This window comes from Salvelinus fontinalis, chromosome 21, assembly GCF_029448725.1.
Source record: "Salvelinus fontinalis isolate EN_2023a chromosome 21, ASM2944872v1, whole genome shotgun sequence".
In the NCBI taxonomy this organism is placed as follows: Eukaryota; Metazoa; Chordata; class Actinopteri; order Salmoniformes; family Salmonidae; genus Salvelinus; species Salvelinus fontinalis.
Window position 1 is genome coordinate 37,298,479 of NC_074685.1, and position 18,150 is coordinate 37,316,628.

The following is an 18,150-nucleotide window of genomic DNA, read 5'->3' on the forward strand; positions in this document are numbered from 1 at the left end:
CATCTTTTTCAAGGGTGTCAATAATTTCGGAACCTACTATTTATCTCGTGCCAGACAAGACGCCACAGGTGTTCGTTTTTAGTCAGGAAGTCCCTATTACATGTGCCATGTCATTGTTTAGCTTGACAAACATGGGTCGTATTCATAGGACACATAGTAGCAACATGTTGCAAACCGCTGTGCGACGGAAAACTAAAATGAGAGTTTCTTATTGGATAGAGTTCAGATAGTACCTTGCCATTTCGTCATATTTTCTTCCGTTTCGTGCCTAGTGAATACCATGTTGACGTCACAGGGTAGTTTTCTGTCAGGAAGTCCTTATTTGGATATGTTGTCTCTATCTTTTTACATTCTTTGATCTGAATGCCAGGACAGTTAAGATATGCTTGTTTGGGGTAAGCCCTGACTGTATACTGTACTACTGTATGACTCATCACTGTACACAACACACACACGCATGCACACACACACACACTTGGGGTAAGCCCTGACCGTAAACTGTACTGAATGAGTCACCATTAGAGAAATAATATGAGCAGTTCCTCTTGCTTATGGCTCTAAGTGTAGCAGGCTGCCGGGAGAGGGTTTGTGGCCTCAGTGTAGCAGGCTGCAGGGAGAGGGTTTGTGGCCTCAGTGTAGCAGGCTGCAGGGAGAGGGTTTGTGGCCTCAGTGAGGCTCAGTCTAGTCCAGGGGAAGAAATGAATGCAACAGAATAATAAAACAAATCATGCTTTTTCAAATGTCAAACAAAATCTAAATCGAGAGAATAATATTAAAAACATCCTATCAATGACTCCAGAATAACAATTCATATTTAAGTTGCATAAGTATTAGATAGTTCTTGACAGGGCCATACCTCTTTATATGGCTCTGATTCTTGATACTTAAGGTATCCTAGCAACCTGACAATGAAATAATTGATGGAGTGAACACAAATGTCCTTTTTCTTTTGCCTTTATTGTCCATGTTGCCAAGTGGAGTTATGCATAAATTATGTATATACACAGTAGACCTTCAGAATAGACTAAGCCAGTAAAGCAAAACTGCTAAATGTCAATTTCATCTTCCAGTATAAACACAGACATGTGCCTGCCCTTGCAGATTATAACAAAACCATCTGTAACAAATGTACAAATTGATCTTGATATAGATATAAATGAATTAGAAAATAGGCAACTTGAAGAGTTTGGCTATCAGGGTATAAACACTTGATCGATACGTTACTATAAATACAACATGTTTAAATATTGGTATACTTCGCCCTAAAAAGACTAAACAAACACCAGGTATCCTAGATCTAGCACTCTCGAGCTACACCTGTGGCACACGGCTGGTCTGGTAACCGCGGAAACCAGGCGGGTCATCTCAAAGGTCCAGGGGGGCGGAGCAACCAAACAGATGACGTCATCAGCAGGGAACAGCAGTCGCAGATGATTGACAGCGTCGAGGCACTAATTGACAACATTGGGTGCTGACTCGCTCAGGTACAGGAGTGTTTTTTTTTTTTTACATTCAATTTTCAGTAGCAACATCATCGCTGTACACGAAACACACCGTTCACTGTGAAGACTCTGTACTATTCATTGAGAATCTTCATCCTGATATAAATGTCATTGGCTGTGCCGTGCAAACTACATCCAATCGCATACTACACCTTTTCTTAAAAACACAGAGGGGCAGGAGTTCCGCCCCTCAGTAACAAGACTATCAAATCACTCAAATACTTCGACATACTATCTAAAGTTAATTCTACGCCGTATGCATTTCGGTGAAAACAGTGGGAGAAAGCTTTTAATTCAAACTCAAATTAAGTCTCACCTCTATCTGCGTCCAGCAAATTGATGTTGTGGAGTTGAGGGAGAAAAAAAAAAAATCGAACCAACACTTGTTTGTGAAGACACTTAGAAAAAGGTTTGGCTTTTAAAACACATTAAGGCAGTGAAGTAGAAACTATTTGTTACAGACCAGAAAGTGTTGTGGGATAAATCACTATTGAGCATGATACACTGAGTGTCCAAAATATTACAAACACCTTCCTAATACTAAGTTAAATCCCGTTTGCCCTCAGAACAGCCTCAATTCGTCAGGGATGCTGGCCCATGTTGACTCCAATGCTTCCCACAGTTGTATCAAGTTGTCTGGATGTCCTTTGGCTGGTGGATCATTCTTGATATAGATGGGGAAACTGTTGAGTGTGGAAAAACACACCTACTACCATACCCAGGTCAAAAGGCACTTCAACATTGTGTCTTGCCCATTCACCCTCTGACTGGCACACATACACAATCCATGTCTCAGTTGTCTCAAGGCTTAAAAATCATTATTCAACCCGTCTCCTCTCCTTCATCCACACTGATGGAAGTGGATTCATAAAGGGATCACAGCTTTCACCTGGATTCTCCTGGTCAGTCTGTGTCATGGAAAGAGCCGGTGTTCCTAATGTTTTGTGCACTCAGTGTATATTTGTACAGAAAACATATTTACGTTCTTAACTCTCCCCTTTCGTTATTTTATTTGTCAAGCACGTTGAAATGCATTCTCTGTAAGAAATGTGCTACAGGAGATAAAGCGTATCCCAGTTACTCTAAACGTCACGCAAACGTGTTCACTTACCACAGACAGTCTAGTAGCAATGTGCAACTATCAGTCATTCAATGTACAAGAACAATGGTGAGTGAATAACAAGAATTATAATAACACATTACAGATAGTGTCAAACTGGTGTTCTGTAAGTCTTAAATAGGGATATATATTTTGAGTGGAGGCGATGCATTTCCCACATGAAATGGGTCCTTCTTTCGTGGAGTCCACTAGGTCTCTACAGCTTGAAAACCGTAGTAGACTTTTCCATCCTCTTACCATGAAAACCATGGAGGTCCATAGATTCTCGGTGGCGGGGAATGACTCCATGCTCTATGACTCCTCTGGGATCAGGTGAATCCATTGTGGTTTGCCATCCCATTGGCTTTGTAGCTATGATGTAGCTCCTGTTCGGTCCGACTATAGACCGATGTGGGGTTTATAGTTCCTATGGTTTAACAGGGCCGTGTGGGGTTTGTAGTTCTTGTGGCTCAGCACGTCCTGTGAGATCTGTGGGATTTGTAGTCTCTGTAGCTCAGCACGACCTGTTGGTTTCGTAGTACCCAGTAGATGTACAGGACCTATGGGGATTGTAGTTCATGTACTCGGCAGGTCTTCTGGGATTTGTAGTTCCCTATAGATGTGCAGGTCATGTGGAGTCTGTAGTTCCTGTGGGATTTGCAGTTCCTAGTAGATGTGCACATCCCGGCTCATATCCTGCCTGTGTCTTGGTCCTTGTCTTCCAGCAGCTCAATAAGCTGAGTGAAGCTCTGCTTCACGGCATCTATGTTGTCCACTGAGCTGCCCTCTAGAATCCAGCTCTTCCCTCGGGCCAGGGGCTCCAGTTCAAAATACTTCTTTATCTAACAGAGAAGCAGACGTAGAAGGAGAGAGGACAGAGTTTTAACACCATCATTTTAAGTAACATATCAACAAGACAGAGAGACAGAGAGACAGAAACCAACAGAGAGGAGAGAGAGAGAGAGACAGAGACACAGAGAGAGATTGAGAGCTCAGTGGTTTGGACACATTGAAAAACACATAACAGTGAATAAATATCTGTAACATTATCTCATTTGGTATTTCCTTCTTGATGTGCGGGTGTACGGCATAGTATAAGATAACTGATTTTGAATAAATAGTTTTAATTCCTATGTAATTACACCAATATCTGCCAAAAGCTTACATTCCATCTAACAAGAGCCAAGTGGAGACCACAAACTAGGCCAAAGTTGTACAAAAAAAGTGTCTAAATAAATTAAGCAATACAACTCCGTCCAACCATGGAAGCATGAGAGCAAAAACAATAACTATCAATCCTGAATCAAATGGGAGAAAGGTTACCCTTGTGGATTCTGCTAACTCCCAGTTGAGCTTAAATACACACCGTTTTGGAAAACAAGAACAGTGTCCAGCTATGTCAAAATGTCGAAAAAGACAAAAACACGGCTACGATTCTCTCAACACTTTAAAAACTTCTGCAAACACTTGACTCACATTGATAGGTGGTCAAGCCATCGTAGCAGACCGTTTCTGGGAAGGTTTACTACCTGGTACCAGGGATCCCACAAATATATGGGAACCACACAGGACCACTTATATGAGTCAGTAAGCCTAAGGCCATAATGGTCAGTCTCTGTGGTGGTTTACTACCAGAGGGGGGGAATGAGGCAAGGCCAACAAGGCCATAACCTTATAAATAGAATGAGGGGCTTTTCCGTTCTACTAGGTATATTTCTATAGCCATAAGTAGGGCATCAGACTGTTTCATTGACTGTTTACTACCAAGGCGATGTAAGGCCATGCTGGTCTCCTGGTCATCAGACAGCGTGGTGACGGAACGCTACTTGTTGCCCTCTCCGGGTAATAATGATCTGAGAGAGCAGAGTAGTGTCTGGAGAATCGTGACCCCACACAGGCCAAGAATAAATACCTGGCAAAGCCCCAACCCGAGTGTCAGGTCAGTACTCGGAGGAGTCATTTTTCACATTTGGAATAAAACTGGTCTGGATAGTGGATACTATAGCAGGGTCGTGGTAAGTAGGGCAAGAAAACGCTTAGAAACGGAGCGAAACGAGGGATCTGCTAAATGCTGGTTTTCGTGTTTTTTTCCCCCCATGGCAAAACGTTTTGCTACGTTGTGCCCTAAGGAACATGACTCAGCACTTGGATAAAGGGAATAGGAAATTAGGTCAAATAAATAAAACAATTTGAGTAAACAAGAGTCTTAACGGTTAACTTTTCCAACAGATTCTGTCCATCTGTGTTTAAAGAGGAGAGTCCAGTGTTTGGCTGTGTGTCTGTCAGTGCCAGTCAGTAGGGACAACTTCCTCTTCTCTGTGCAGACTGAGGAGGGGGGGGGGGGGGGGGATATCATGTTCAAACCCATTCAGAGAATAGGACTAGGGAGGATATCATAGGATACCCTAGGACACCACACTGCACTGATGGCCAAACCGACAGGAACAAGAGAGACTAGAATCTGCACTGACAGGCTGTAAAAAGCTCTCCAGAAAGTGCTGGAGCTGCTCTTGCCCTTTTCCTTTCAGAGCAGAGAGAAAGAGAATAAATAAATAATCAAACAAAACATCCTTTGAGCCAAAGCTCCCATAGCATGCCAAGAATGCTGATTAAGATTTCCCTGTCTGGGACTTCATCGCTCGCTGCTATGAAATTACACAATCCTCCTCCTCCTCCTCCTCCGAGAGAGCGAGAGAGAGAACAGGCTTAGAAGGCGCCGCAGCTTTTGTCTATTGTTTTTATTTTTGTGTGTGTGTGTGTGTGTGTGTGTGTAACAGTGGGATGAATGTTGATGAATTTCAACATGGAGAAATCAACAGGTCTATGAAGGAGAGGTTGAGGTAAGGTTAGGGGTTAGAGGGGTTAGAGGCTAGCCTGATACAGTACAACAATCCACTGTCTGGTGGAAAAGACTGACACAGCAGAAACTTTCCCATTACAAGTCTCTCTTTGCTGGACATCTCAACGGGGTCATGATGGGCAAGCTGGTAGCCTCACTTGGCCAAACTTAGCCTACATGTAGGCTGAGCAAGCTAACGCAAGACTTTGCTAACAAGCCGGAGGAGAGATGTTGGTGGGACAAATCAGTAAGACCCGGAGGTTTTCTCTTTACAGACTGGGATTTACCTATCAGCTAGTCTTGTGCACCAGACAAATATCCTGGGGACAAAGTTACCTGTCAGGTACATGAGTTTCTCTCTGCTCGATGTCTCAGCAGGGTCATGATGATGGGCAAGCTGGCAAGCTTCGCTTAGCCTGACTTAGCTGTAGGCGGAGCTAGCTAACCCACAGCAAGTATAGGGTGCGAGGCTAATAAGATGAAGTAGATGTGGGAAGGTCATTCAGTGTGAACAGCAGATAAAGGATTGAAGGCATAGAAATAGAGTGATTAGAACAGGCTTGGAACCTCTAACCCTGGCAATTTGACTGGGAAACGCATGGGTACACTCGCAATGGCTGCCTCGAATTGTGATGCAATATTTTCCATGGTCATGTAGAATGTTCCAGCAACTGATGCTGGATTACCATGGTACTGTAGAATGTTAATTAACATTTTGCTAACTGATGCGGCTCATGCAATGGAATGTACTTATTGTAATGTCAGTTGAGTTGATTCAACAAATCACAGCACAGACTGATGTGTACACTTCCTGATTTTACTTCCAGCTCTGTTTCTATGGGTACAATCGCAATGTCCACCAATTATGCCATCATTGACTTGAATGGGGACTCCTTTTCTATTCATTATATTTCTATTTGACTCTACGGACTGTGGTGGTGTGACCTATACGTCATACAGCCCCAGAAAAACCTGCTCAAAGCTGGGATCAATAGGATATTTTTCCAGGGCTGACGAGATCTAATCTGATCAAGATCGAGTCTGGTGAAAAACGGTGGGAGGATGGGAGCTGAAACCACAGTAAGATGGTGTTAGCCTGAGGAAGGGCCATGTGCTTTAAACATAAATGATCAAAGTGGTAAGAGTTCATTTGAGGAAAGAAAAACGAAACTCTTCCAAAACATGATTGTTCCTCCCGTGGTGACAGTTCACAACTGCGCAAATCCAGACCTGCATCTGGAAGACAACTGGGTCATGTCCAGTAGACAAAATGTTTTGAAACAAGAAGGTATTACCTAAAGCGGTTCCATAAGAAATACTTGTTTTGTTTTTCCTTGTGCCCTACTAAATATGACCCTGAAGTAGCTAGTAGAACCAGCTACTTCCTGTTCTGCTCAGAGAGTATGTTAGATTGTATATGGGTATAGGTATTTAACATGGTGCGGACTGACTTCCTGTATAACCATAATGCTTAGAGTGGAGGCTATAGCTCGGTTTAAGCCTTTCCTCCAATGCGCCGTGAGAGAGAGGTGAGGAATCAAGGACAGGAGAAATCAAGGATTTGACCTCTTAAACACTTTGACAGACCCTATTGGTACCATAGGGTGCTGCTGAGTGACTCCTGTATAACCCCCTGTGTAGAAACAGGGGCCTCCCCTCTAAAAAGGAGACCTGTTTCCCCAACAGGCCTTGAGGGGATGTGGAGGAGGCAGCGAAACACCCCTGGTAGATTTACAGTAACTCAATTTTACAGGGGGGCTACGACTACGAGCCGCCTGAACGGGCTGACAGCAAACATCTGGTCCTGAGGCTGGAGCTGGACTGGGGAGCTGGCAACATGCCATGTCATCAGCAGTATCCGTGGCAAGGAGAGGGCCCCAGACTCCAGCCCTCACAGGTCTCCCTCCTTCCCTTCCTCCCTCACTGCCCTCTGTCCATCCATGTATTCATCCAGAAATTGAGAAATCCACGCAAGGCTTCACAAAGAAAACAACCCATTGATTGACAGGTGACCCAATACTTTTAACACCAAGATACTCTGAGATCTACCAATCAACCTGAAGGGGATTTACACACACTCACACACATAAGGTAAGACTGATGTCTTTTTAATGGCTTACATTCTGCATAACTTTCATAGTCATGGGAGACCTTTCCAGGACCGTTCTTATTAAGCGGAGGCTGATGACAGCCACAGTAACATGCAATATTTGACTAAATAGCTCACTGATTAGGGGGAATAGAACCAGGAAGATCGTGTAAATCCGTATTACTGAAAACATCTCAGAAAAAAAGAACTTCAGCCCACCAACAACACAGCTCCACAATTGAATCTCACTTTTCAGATGATGGTCTGACATACCTCTCATATTTCAGACCAAGATCTGATCTTTGGGGTGGCTCCAGTTTTGTATAAAATCAGTGGAAAATACGGACCGTTCCAAACCAAACCTCCTGTAAGCCCTATAACCTCCACAAACAAGCCTTGGGATCATCCCTGCTATTTCCCCACAGCAGTGGAGGGAATAATATTTCATGGTGGAGCAGTAGAGGGACAAGCATTGGGGATTCCTCAGCGGTAAAACATTCTCCACGAGGTAGCTCAGTAACCAACGCTGAGCCAAGACCTGATTCACATTTTTAAAAACGGCAGAGACGCCACGCACACTAATATTCAAACAAGGCCTGTGTATTCCATGAACTTGTTCTGTATGTACATATTACATATCACAGACATTTCGCACAACAGTTCACAGAGCACGGAGAACAAGGCCTGGATGAATTAACCTAGGTAGCCTACGCATGTAGGTACTATGTACTAGTACCCCTAGTACTATGTACTAGTACCCCTAGTACTATGTACTAGTACCCCTAGTACTATGTACTAGTACCTACACATGCATCGATAAAACGCTGCGTTCATACGCGACTTATGAGCCAGGTCAAATTTAACAGCAAACTTCTGAGGAGCACTTAACTCTTTTCCTCTCGCATTCCTTCGGTCCCAGTCTCCCCTTTCAAAATGGCAGATTGAGGGTACGTCCTGAATGGCACCCCTATTCCCTATATGGTGCTGTACGCCATTCGGAATGCAGCCGGAGTCTAAAGTGAAATGTTATGTGTGAGTAGGGTTGAGAGGCTGTGATAGCCCGTGAGCAACAGTGGCCAACGTAAGCCCACCTGAGATAAAAGGCCCCATCTGGTGCCATCATTCATCTGTGTGATGAATCTCTCCTCACGTCACGACTAGTGACGCCACTCCATTATGCAAGGCTGGTGTGTGAGTTCTGGCTGCTGAGTGGAGTGGATGGCTGGGGCTGGGGTAGGTAGTCCATAACTCACACGCGGTGTAGTAGACTGGGTGCGGCTGGTTGGGGCCCTCAGAGGCTTCAGCGCCAGAGGGCCAGATCAACTGAACCGCATCGGGGTGCGGCAGGAGCCTCCGTCGGTCGGGGGCCACAGTCAAGGGTTGTGTACCAAACGGCATCCGATTCCCTATATAATGCAATGCTTTTGACCGGAGCCAATTGGGACACAACCTAGTCCAGTTAGACACACATCTTGGAGCAGAGGAGGCTCTAACACATGCCACAGCCACAGTAACACACTCCCTCCAGGGTTGGCCATCAGACAGAGAGGCCCCTGGGAACACAGGAGCTATTGCAGACCTCAATTATAAAACGCATGTAGTTCTATCCCTGTGATGTACTTGTCTATTAATGTTAACTATTAATGTCATGTTTAATGTGGACCCCAGGAAGAGTAGCTGCAGCTTTAGCAGTAGCTAATGGGGATCCTAATAAATTACTCAATCGACATAAGCCCCACGCACGTACACATGTACACGTTCAATTCATCCATCGATTCACGCACACACACACATGCATACACAACGCCGTGCACCGAGTAACACACACACACACACACACACACACATAAAACCAGACGTCCCACTCAGACATACAGACCTGGAAATCTAATTGGATAAAAATACCTATTGGTGAAAGTTGTCTACTCTACTGCCATGAGAAGAAGTCTAGCTAGCAGTCAATGTGATTAGTCTGCATCCTCTGGCCAGACACACACACGCGCACACACACAAACTGCGTAGTGAGATAGATGTCAGCAGGCTGTCTGGGTCTGTCTGGCCGGTGAAGACAGGGTCGAGGGGAACAGAGGGGACAGAGGGCCCGTGTTGTTCCTGTTACTCGAGCATCGTGGGTAAAGAATGTGGAACGGTCGGTCTGCAATAGGTGAAGTTTACATTCAGCCCAATGCTGTTGGTTTGAGTGGCTGTACGCAATATGTAGGTACATTAAACCTGGTGGGAGGAAATATTATGCACGATGTTGGTTTGAATGCCTGTATAATTCTCGGGAGACGTGTACATCAGCCATGTATCCACACATATGTATGACTGGCATCCTATAATGACAGTGAAGGCCAATACGTAATGTGTGTGTATATGCCTGTAAATGCATGTCAGAGGCACACACACACACACACACACACACACACACACACACACACACACACACACACACACACACACACACACACACACACACACACACACACACACACACACACACACACACACACACACACACGTCCAGCCTGTGTGACAGCAGCAGTCTAGACAGTACTAGCTGCTACAAGGTAGACGTAACACAGGTGGCGTTGGGGACAGCAACAAAAGGAGCCAGTGGGTTCAGCAGACCTGGCCAATGCCACCAGACAGTGTGTGCGTGCGTGCGTACATGGACCTGGCCAGTCATGACAACCCCTCTCTGTGTGACCGACTGGCGCAGCGACCTTTAGAATGGGAGCGCCACACAATGGTGTCTGGACTCCTCTCCCTTCTCTCACTCTCCCTTAAAAACTCTCTTTTTGCCCCCTCTCTCCTTCTCCCCCCTCTCTCTCGCTCTCTTTCTGCCGCTCTCCCTCTCTCAGGGCAGACAGAATGTAACACACCCCAGGACATGCCACTGTCACAGTCCCGCCTCTGTCTGTCTGCGAGACACACAACATGGCCTTTGTCTGCCGCCTCTCAAACGCATCTTTCAATAAGTAGAAAAGAAAATCTACAGCCTCCCCCGCAAAGATATTTGTCTAAATGATCGAGCCTGAACGCAATGAAAAGCTCTCGTTCTTTTCTTTCTCCTCTCCTCTGTCTTTGCCCTCTCTCTTTTTACATCTAAAGCATGGCTACTATTCACTTTGAGCAGTGCCTTTACACCTACGCTGCAACAGTTTTACCGTATCAAAGGGAATACGAGTATCTCCGTTACGCTACACTTGCGGTACGAGCGACCTAGGGACAGAGAACACACCAGAAGGTCGCTAGAGAGATTGTTATCTGGACGAGGTCTTCCTCTACTAGCGGCCCCATATGTTGTGGGTTTCCTAGGCATCCGTCTCTATCAGTCAGTCCATAACTCTATTAGGTGCAGATGCTGGGTAGGGATGCTCTGTCTAGTCTCTCAAGCTGAGGTAATTCTATTATTATTCTAAATTACCAGCCAGCCAGATCAGGGACAGGAGGAAGGGAGATGGAGGAGGAGGGGTGAGACCCCAGCAGATTATTTTAAAGGAAAGGCATTGACCCCCATTACTGCACAGAGGGAGGGCAGCCTCCCCAGACGGGTGGGGGGGGGGGGCAGTAAATTACCCCAGATAGTCAAGCCTGGGCTGGGTAGAGTTTCAGCTGCCACGGGGGTTAGTTATGGAGAGAGTGGAGGCTCAAGAGCACCGCACATCAATAATCAAAGAGCAAAAGCCTTGGTTCTATAATGAGGATAAGAGCACAAGAGGTTTACTCACCAACTGTGCATGTGTGCTCATGATGTGCATGGGGGGAATGCATACACACAGGCACACACACAGCAGTACGTGGAGGAGGCAGCTGAGGTGATTGTCTTACTTACCCCAAAATATCGGCATACGTTCTACCTAAAGCTATGAGTGAGAATGTTCTTTATAAAGGGACTGCCAAGACATGTTGCCTTGCCTTGTTGTCTTGGGCTTCAGACAGAGAAAGGGGTGTCACTGTCCCTGTGTGTGCTTCCTGCGGTATTACCATCCATGGTGGTTCTCCCCGACACTAGGAAGTGTCATAGGAGAAGGATGAGAGGGGTTCCTGACAGACAGAGGGAGGGAGGGAGGACAGGGGTTGTTGCTGTGGTTTGGTGTGTGTGGTTTTGATGTTCCTTCTGCTGATCAGACACTGGCCTTGGCACCCATATTAGGCATCGATGCCAACGTCGCCTGAGTGAATTCCCATCCCTCTGCAGAAAACAAACGGGCCCGTTGTGGTCGGAGCGGAGAGCGGAGGGCGTGCCGTCTGTCGGAGTTGCTGAACACAGGGACAAACAAGGACACAAACACAGATTCCAACAGACTCCACAGACTCTGGGTGGGTGGGTGGGTGGCCCCTCCCCCTCAGACCAGAGTTCAAGTACTATTCAAAATAATGTGTTATACTTTTGCTGTGTTTGATTGAGCTTGCCTGCTGTAATAGAAAAGTCCCAAAAGTGCAAAACCAGCCTACCGGGAACTCTAAGCAGGCTAAAGCAAACACACAAAGTATCTGAACAATTTCAAATAGTATTTGAACCCATGCCTCCCTCCACAGTGTTGTTGGCCCGCTGGAATATAGAATCCAGAACATTCCACTTGAGTTTCAGGAGGGAACAAGAGCAGGTTGATTCCAGACCCAAATTATTTTCCTTCTGAGTCCAATACCTACCTACTACGCCTACCACCCGTGGTGTAGACTGGCACACAGTTTGTGGCATATCATATTTGTTTCTTATCTGCCGTAATATCAAATGAAAATTCCAACAAACTATTTTTCATTATAAGGCTTGAGTTTTGAGTCATGCAAGGATTCAACTGAGTTACTAATGTATGCCATTCCCTTAAAGCTTTTCCATGTGAATTTAAGCAGTTTCAAAGTGCTCTATTTTAGTTGACTGTGATACCAGCTACCCTCAGTCACCCACACTCTCAAACAGACTCAATAACACACAACTTTTCCCTATTAAAAATATTATAGATTTCTTTGGTTGATCCTCCTAAAAAAAAATGTGCTTTTGTTGTCCCCGACCCAAACGTTCACAAGAAAGTGGTTCTCCAAGTGGCTCTGTTGGCTTTCTAAGTCTCTACGGCTGTGGTACCTTACCTGCTTCACCTGCAATACAGCCGCAGGTGTGGCCATTGGGACGGTCCCTCTGCAAAACGAATCCTTCTTGGAATATACTGTACAATGAACTGTATCGCAGTGAACGATTTACAGGACCTTCTCATTTGTGTCGCCCCTTTCCATACACACATGTTCGTGGTATTGCACATTGTAAACACAGCACGGATTTGCCACGTTCAATTGTCTGTATGCTATTGAATTACACCTGCATCATCTGCTACAGCGCACATGCCTGACTGTGAGTGCAGAGGCTGCACGTGGAAGCGGCACTGAAAACAACATTTGCACTGCAAACTAACACAGTCCACTACGCCGCGGTGTTAAAATGACCAGCCGTACTATAACAACAGAATGCTGAATTAAGACGCAACTCTTCAAGTGGACAGGTATAACGCTTCATGTGCGTGAACAAGCAACTGTTACAAAACTTGATTGATCCTTTTGGTGAACAATAGCTCTACGCAGCGCTTCCTCTGCAACCTGAAAGGTGCTGCTCTTACACGGTCCTGGTATTGCTTCTGTCTGGATCGGCCCATCTCCTCCATGACTCAACTGCAGAGTGCGTCTGTCTGCAAATCGCTCTGCCCCCTGCCGAGGGATCTAACTCTGTAATAAAGAGCTTATGACACCCCCCAGCTATGCAGCATGTCGGGGATGGAGGGAACTGAAGGGAGCCGAGTGCGTGTTTGCCTGTCTGTGGCTCAGGGACCAACGTAAGCCTGGAGGTCTGGCTCGGATGGAAAGGGACTAAAGGCTGCAGTGTGGCCGTGTGTGTGTGTGTGTGTGGCTGGGTGATTTGCGCGACTTCAGTCACACGGCGAGGCTATCACCACATTCCACTTGCAGCGTCCGCCTCATATCCACATAACGGACAAGGCCATTTCACCTGTAGAGCCCCAGTTACCCAGACCATGCAGGTCGCAGCCACGCAGAGATAAGTGCTTCCTAGTGTCCACAACAAGCGTTCCAGCCAGGTGGGTCTTGCTTGGGTCTGCCCGTCAGTTCTGCTAAGGGCGCATCTCAGAAGTCCACAGTGGCTTAATCTCCTTGTCTCCTTTCCCTTAGCTTAAGCCTTCCCCGTCAGTCCTCGTAGACCTGGGCTCCATCTCAATAGTCTACAGTTTCTTCCTCTCCTTGTCTCTTTACCGTAATTTGCACTGATTAGAAAAGACTTGACAGGTCAAATGAAATTGTATTTTGTCACATGCAACGGATGGAGACTTGACCGTGAAATGCTTTCTTAAGAGCCCTTTCCAAACAACGCGGAGTCAGAAAATTCTAACATGCACAAGAATGAGGCGATAGACAGGGAGTACCAGTACCAGACCAATGTGCAGGGGTACGAGGTATTTGAGGAAGATATGTATGTGAAGGCAGGGTGAAGTGACTAGACAAAACAAACAGAGTAGCAGCAGCATATAATGACTATAAAAGTGTGTGCGTATGTGTTGTGTCATATGCGTTAGCACATGGAGTGTATGTAGATGTGTGTAGGTTTTGTGTGAGATATATACACACACACACACACACACACACACACACACACACACACACACACACACACACACACACACACAACCAGTCAGCTAAGCATTCATGGGTTTTTCTCTATTTTTACTATTTCTACATTGTAGAATTATCAACACGATGAAATAACACCTATGGATTCATGTAGTAACCAAAAAAGTATTAACCTGTCTAGGACTGGTTCCGCTAGCGGAACCCCTCACCAACAGCCAATGAAATTGCAGGCCACCAAATACAAATCAACAGAAATCTCATAAATCAGATTTCTCAAACAAGTATTAGGCACCATTTTAAAGATAACATTCTTGTTAATCCAGCCACAGTGTCTGATTTCAAAAATGCTTTATAGCGAAAGCTCCACAAACGATTATGTTAGGTCACCACCAAGTCACAGAAAAACCCAGCCATTTTTCCCGCCAAAGAGAGGAGTCACAAAAAGCACAGAGATAAAATTAAATCACTAACCTTTGATGATCTTCATCAGATGACACAAATAGGACTTCATGTTACACAATACATGTATGTTTTGTTCGATAAAGTGCATATTTATATCCAAAAATCTAATTTTACATTGGTGTGTTATGTTCAGTAGTTCCAAAACATGCTATGATTTTGCAGAGAGCCACATGAATTCACAGAAATACTCATTATAAATGTTGATGAAAATTCAAGTGTTATGCATGGAACTTTAGATACACTTCTCCTTAATGCAACCACTGTGTCAGATTTCAAAAAAACTTTACGGAAAAAGCATAATCTGAGAACGACGCTCAGAGCCCAAAGAAATCTCCGCCATGTTGCGCAGTCAACATTAGTCATAATAGCATTATAAATATTCACTTACCTTTGATGATCTTCATCAGAATGCACTCCCAGGAATCGCAGTTCCACAATAAATGTATTTTTTTCCGATAATGTCCATCATTTATGTCCATTTATGTCAAAATAGCTTATTTTGTTAGGGCGTTTGGTGAACAAATCCAAAAGCGCATTAAGGTCCAGTCGGACCAAAAGTTCAAAAATGTATATTACAGGTCTAAGAAACTTGTCAAACTAAGTATAGAATCAATCTTTAGGCTGTTTTTATCTTAAATGTTCAATAATGTTCCAACTGGAGAATTCCATTGTCTATAGAAAATCAATGGAACGAGAGCTACCTCATGTGAAATGCGCGTGACTGAGAACGAGGCTGCTGTCGGACCCCTTAGTCAAACAGCTCCCATCCGGCCCCCCTTCACATGAGAAGCCTGAAACAACGTTCTAAAGACGGTTGACATTTAGTGGAAGCCTTAGGAAGTGCAACATAACCCATATCCCACTGTGAATTCGATGGGGGCTGAGTTCAAAAACTACAAACCTCAGATTTCCCACTTCCTGTTTGGATTTTTTTCTCAAGTTTTTGCCTGCCATATGAGTTCTGTTATACTCACAGACATCATTCAAACAGTTTTAGAAATGTCATAGTGTTTTCTATCCAATAATAATAATAATATGCATATATTTGCATCTGGGACTGAGTAGGAGGCAGTTCACTCTGGGCACGCCATTCATCCAAAAGTGAAAATGCTGCCCCTTGTCCCAAAGAAGTTAAACAAATCAAAAATATTTATATTTGAGATTCTTTAAAGTAGCCACCCTTTGCCTTGATGACAGCTTTGCACCCTCTTGGCATTCGCTCAACCAGCTTCATGAGGTAGTCACCTGGAATGCATTTCAATTAACAGGTGTGCATTAATTTGTGGAATTTCTTTCCTTCTTAATGCGTTTGAGCCAATAAGTTGTGTTGTGACAAGATAGGGGTGGTATACAGAAGATGGTCTTTTACCAAATAGGGCTGAGTCCATATTATGGCAAGAACAGCTCAAATAAGCAAAGAGAAACGACAGCCCATCATTACTTTAAGACATGAAGGTCAGTCAACGAACTTTGAAAGTTTCTTCAAGTGCAGTCGCAAAAACAATCAATCGCTATGATGATACGGGCTCTCATGAGGACCGCCACGTCTACTCCCACTCCTCCGGTATAATAACCACCGATCCTGAGATCCATCATTACGCACACCTGGCATCAATCATTACGCGCGCCTGCACATCATCATTAGGCACACCTGGACTCCATTACCTCACTTATTACCTCCCCTATATTCTTTCCCCAGTCAGTATTGTTCATGTGTTTATGCGTAGACGATACTGTTATGTTGTCTCGTTCCATGTTTGTTGTTTTACTAAACGTTTCACCTGCTTCAACTCACGGCGTCTTTGTTACAGCCACATGAAAGGAAGAGTTACTTCTGCTGCAGAGGATACGTTCATTAGATTTACCAGCCTCAGAAATTGCAGCCCAAATAAATGCTACTAAGAGTTCAAGTAACAGACATTTCAACACGTTCAGAGGAGACTGCGTGTATATGGCCTTCATGGTCGAATTGCTGCAAAGAAACCACTACTAAAGGACACCAATAAGAAGACGTGACTTGCTTGGGCCAAGTAACATGAGCAATGGACATTAGATCAGTGGACATCTGTCCTTTGGTCTGATGAGTCCAAATGAGACTTTTGCTTCCAACCGCCGTGTCTTTGTGAGACGCAGAGTAGGTGAATGGAGGATCTCTGCATGTGTGGTTCCCACCGTGAAGCATGGAGGTGGTGTGATGGTGCTTTGATGGTGACACTGTCTGTGATATATTTAGAATTCAAGGCACACTTAACCAGCATGACTACCACAGCATTCTGCAGCGATACGCCATCCAATCTGGTTTGCACTTAGGAGGGAGGTGTTCAGTCCCAGGGTCCCTTGCTTGTGATGAGCTTAGGAGGGGACTATGGTGTTGAACACTGAGCCGTAGTCTATGAACAGCATTCTCACATAGTTATTTCATTTATTGTCCAGTTGGGAGAGGGAAGTGTGAAGTGCAATTGAGATTGCTTCATCTGTGAATCTGTTGGGGCGGTATGCGAAACTGGAGTGGATCCAGGGTGTCTGGGATAATGCGTCTCATGACGCAGCCTTTTAAAGCAAGATCACACAGGTGAAGGCTCATCATAAGACTTGCTTTCACCTGGTCAGGGATGAGGCTAGACTAGAAAGAGACTTTAGACTATTGAGAAATAGGCTACCCCTGGACACAGGTTATCCTACCTGCTAAAGGGAGGCAGAATGAGGCCCTGGACTGAGTGAACCCCTCTCTATAGCTTAACCTACAGCATACCTCAAAACCTACAGACTACATTCCCCATACATAACTATTGGTCATCAAACTGTTATGGGCTTTGATGTTCCAAGAACAAAGACAGGTAGTGAAAGAAAGCTGACTCGAGCTCATTTGACCTCTAATGCTGAACAAATGTTTCGCTACAACAAATCAAGTTACAAAAGTCAACCAAGAGGACCATAATTCAATGAAGCGCTTGCCTTGCCTGTCAGGCAACCACAGCAGCGCTAAACAATACAATATTACTGTACTGCCCAAAACACAGCAGGGAGCACTGTTGGACAAAAACACATTATCAAATGGCCGTTCCAAGTCAACGTGTTCCGAGCCAGCCAGATAATCCATCATCATTATCCCCCTTAAGTATCACATGGAACAGGCCACTGGGCCCCACATCCTCGCTCATCATGTACACACATAAACACGCACAAGTACATGCACGCACACTCACACCACACACACACCCACCCATGCAAACACACACACACACACACGCACAGACACGCGCACACACATCCCTATCGCTTCTAATGTATCGGATGGATACTCCATCCGATACTGCCCGCATCCCAGAGGTGTGTGAATTGCAAAGGTGAAATATTTGAGAGCAGTATTTCGGAAGAAAAGTATCACCTCACAGGAACGGTCGAATAGGGGAATTGTATTTCATGCGAGTGTGTTGCACATTTTTGCACCATACATTTGGCTGACTGTACTGAGCTGAGACTAGCTAAACTGCAGGATACATACTGTGCACTTCTATAGAGA

General features: G+C 44.9%; 1 protein-coding gene across 2 annotated transcripts in view; it reads right to left on the reverse strand.

Annotated features, from left to right (window-relative positions):
• Positions 1-936: 936 nt before the first annotated feature.
• Positions 937-18,150, reverse strand: part of LOC129818826 (ADP-ribosylation factor-like protein 15) — a 62,043-nt gene continuing 44,829 nt past the window's right edge. For both annotated transcript variants that reach the window (XM_055875085.1, XM_055875086.1), the window contains one exon: positions 937-3,443. In XM_055875085.1, the coding sequence (XP_055731060.1) occupies positions 3,291-3,443 (153 nt within the window). In that variant the 3' untranslated portion in view covers positions 937-3,290. The remainder of the gene's footprint in view (positions 3,444-18,150) is intronic.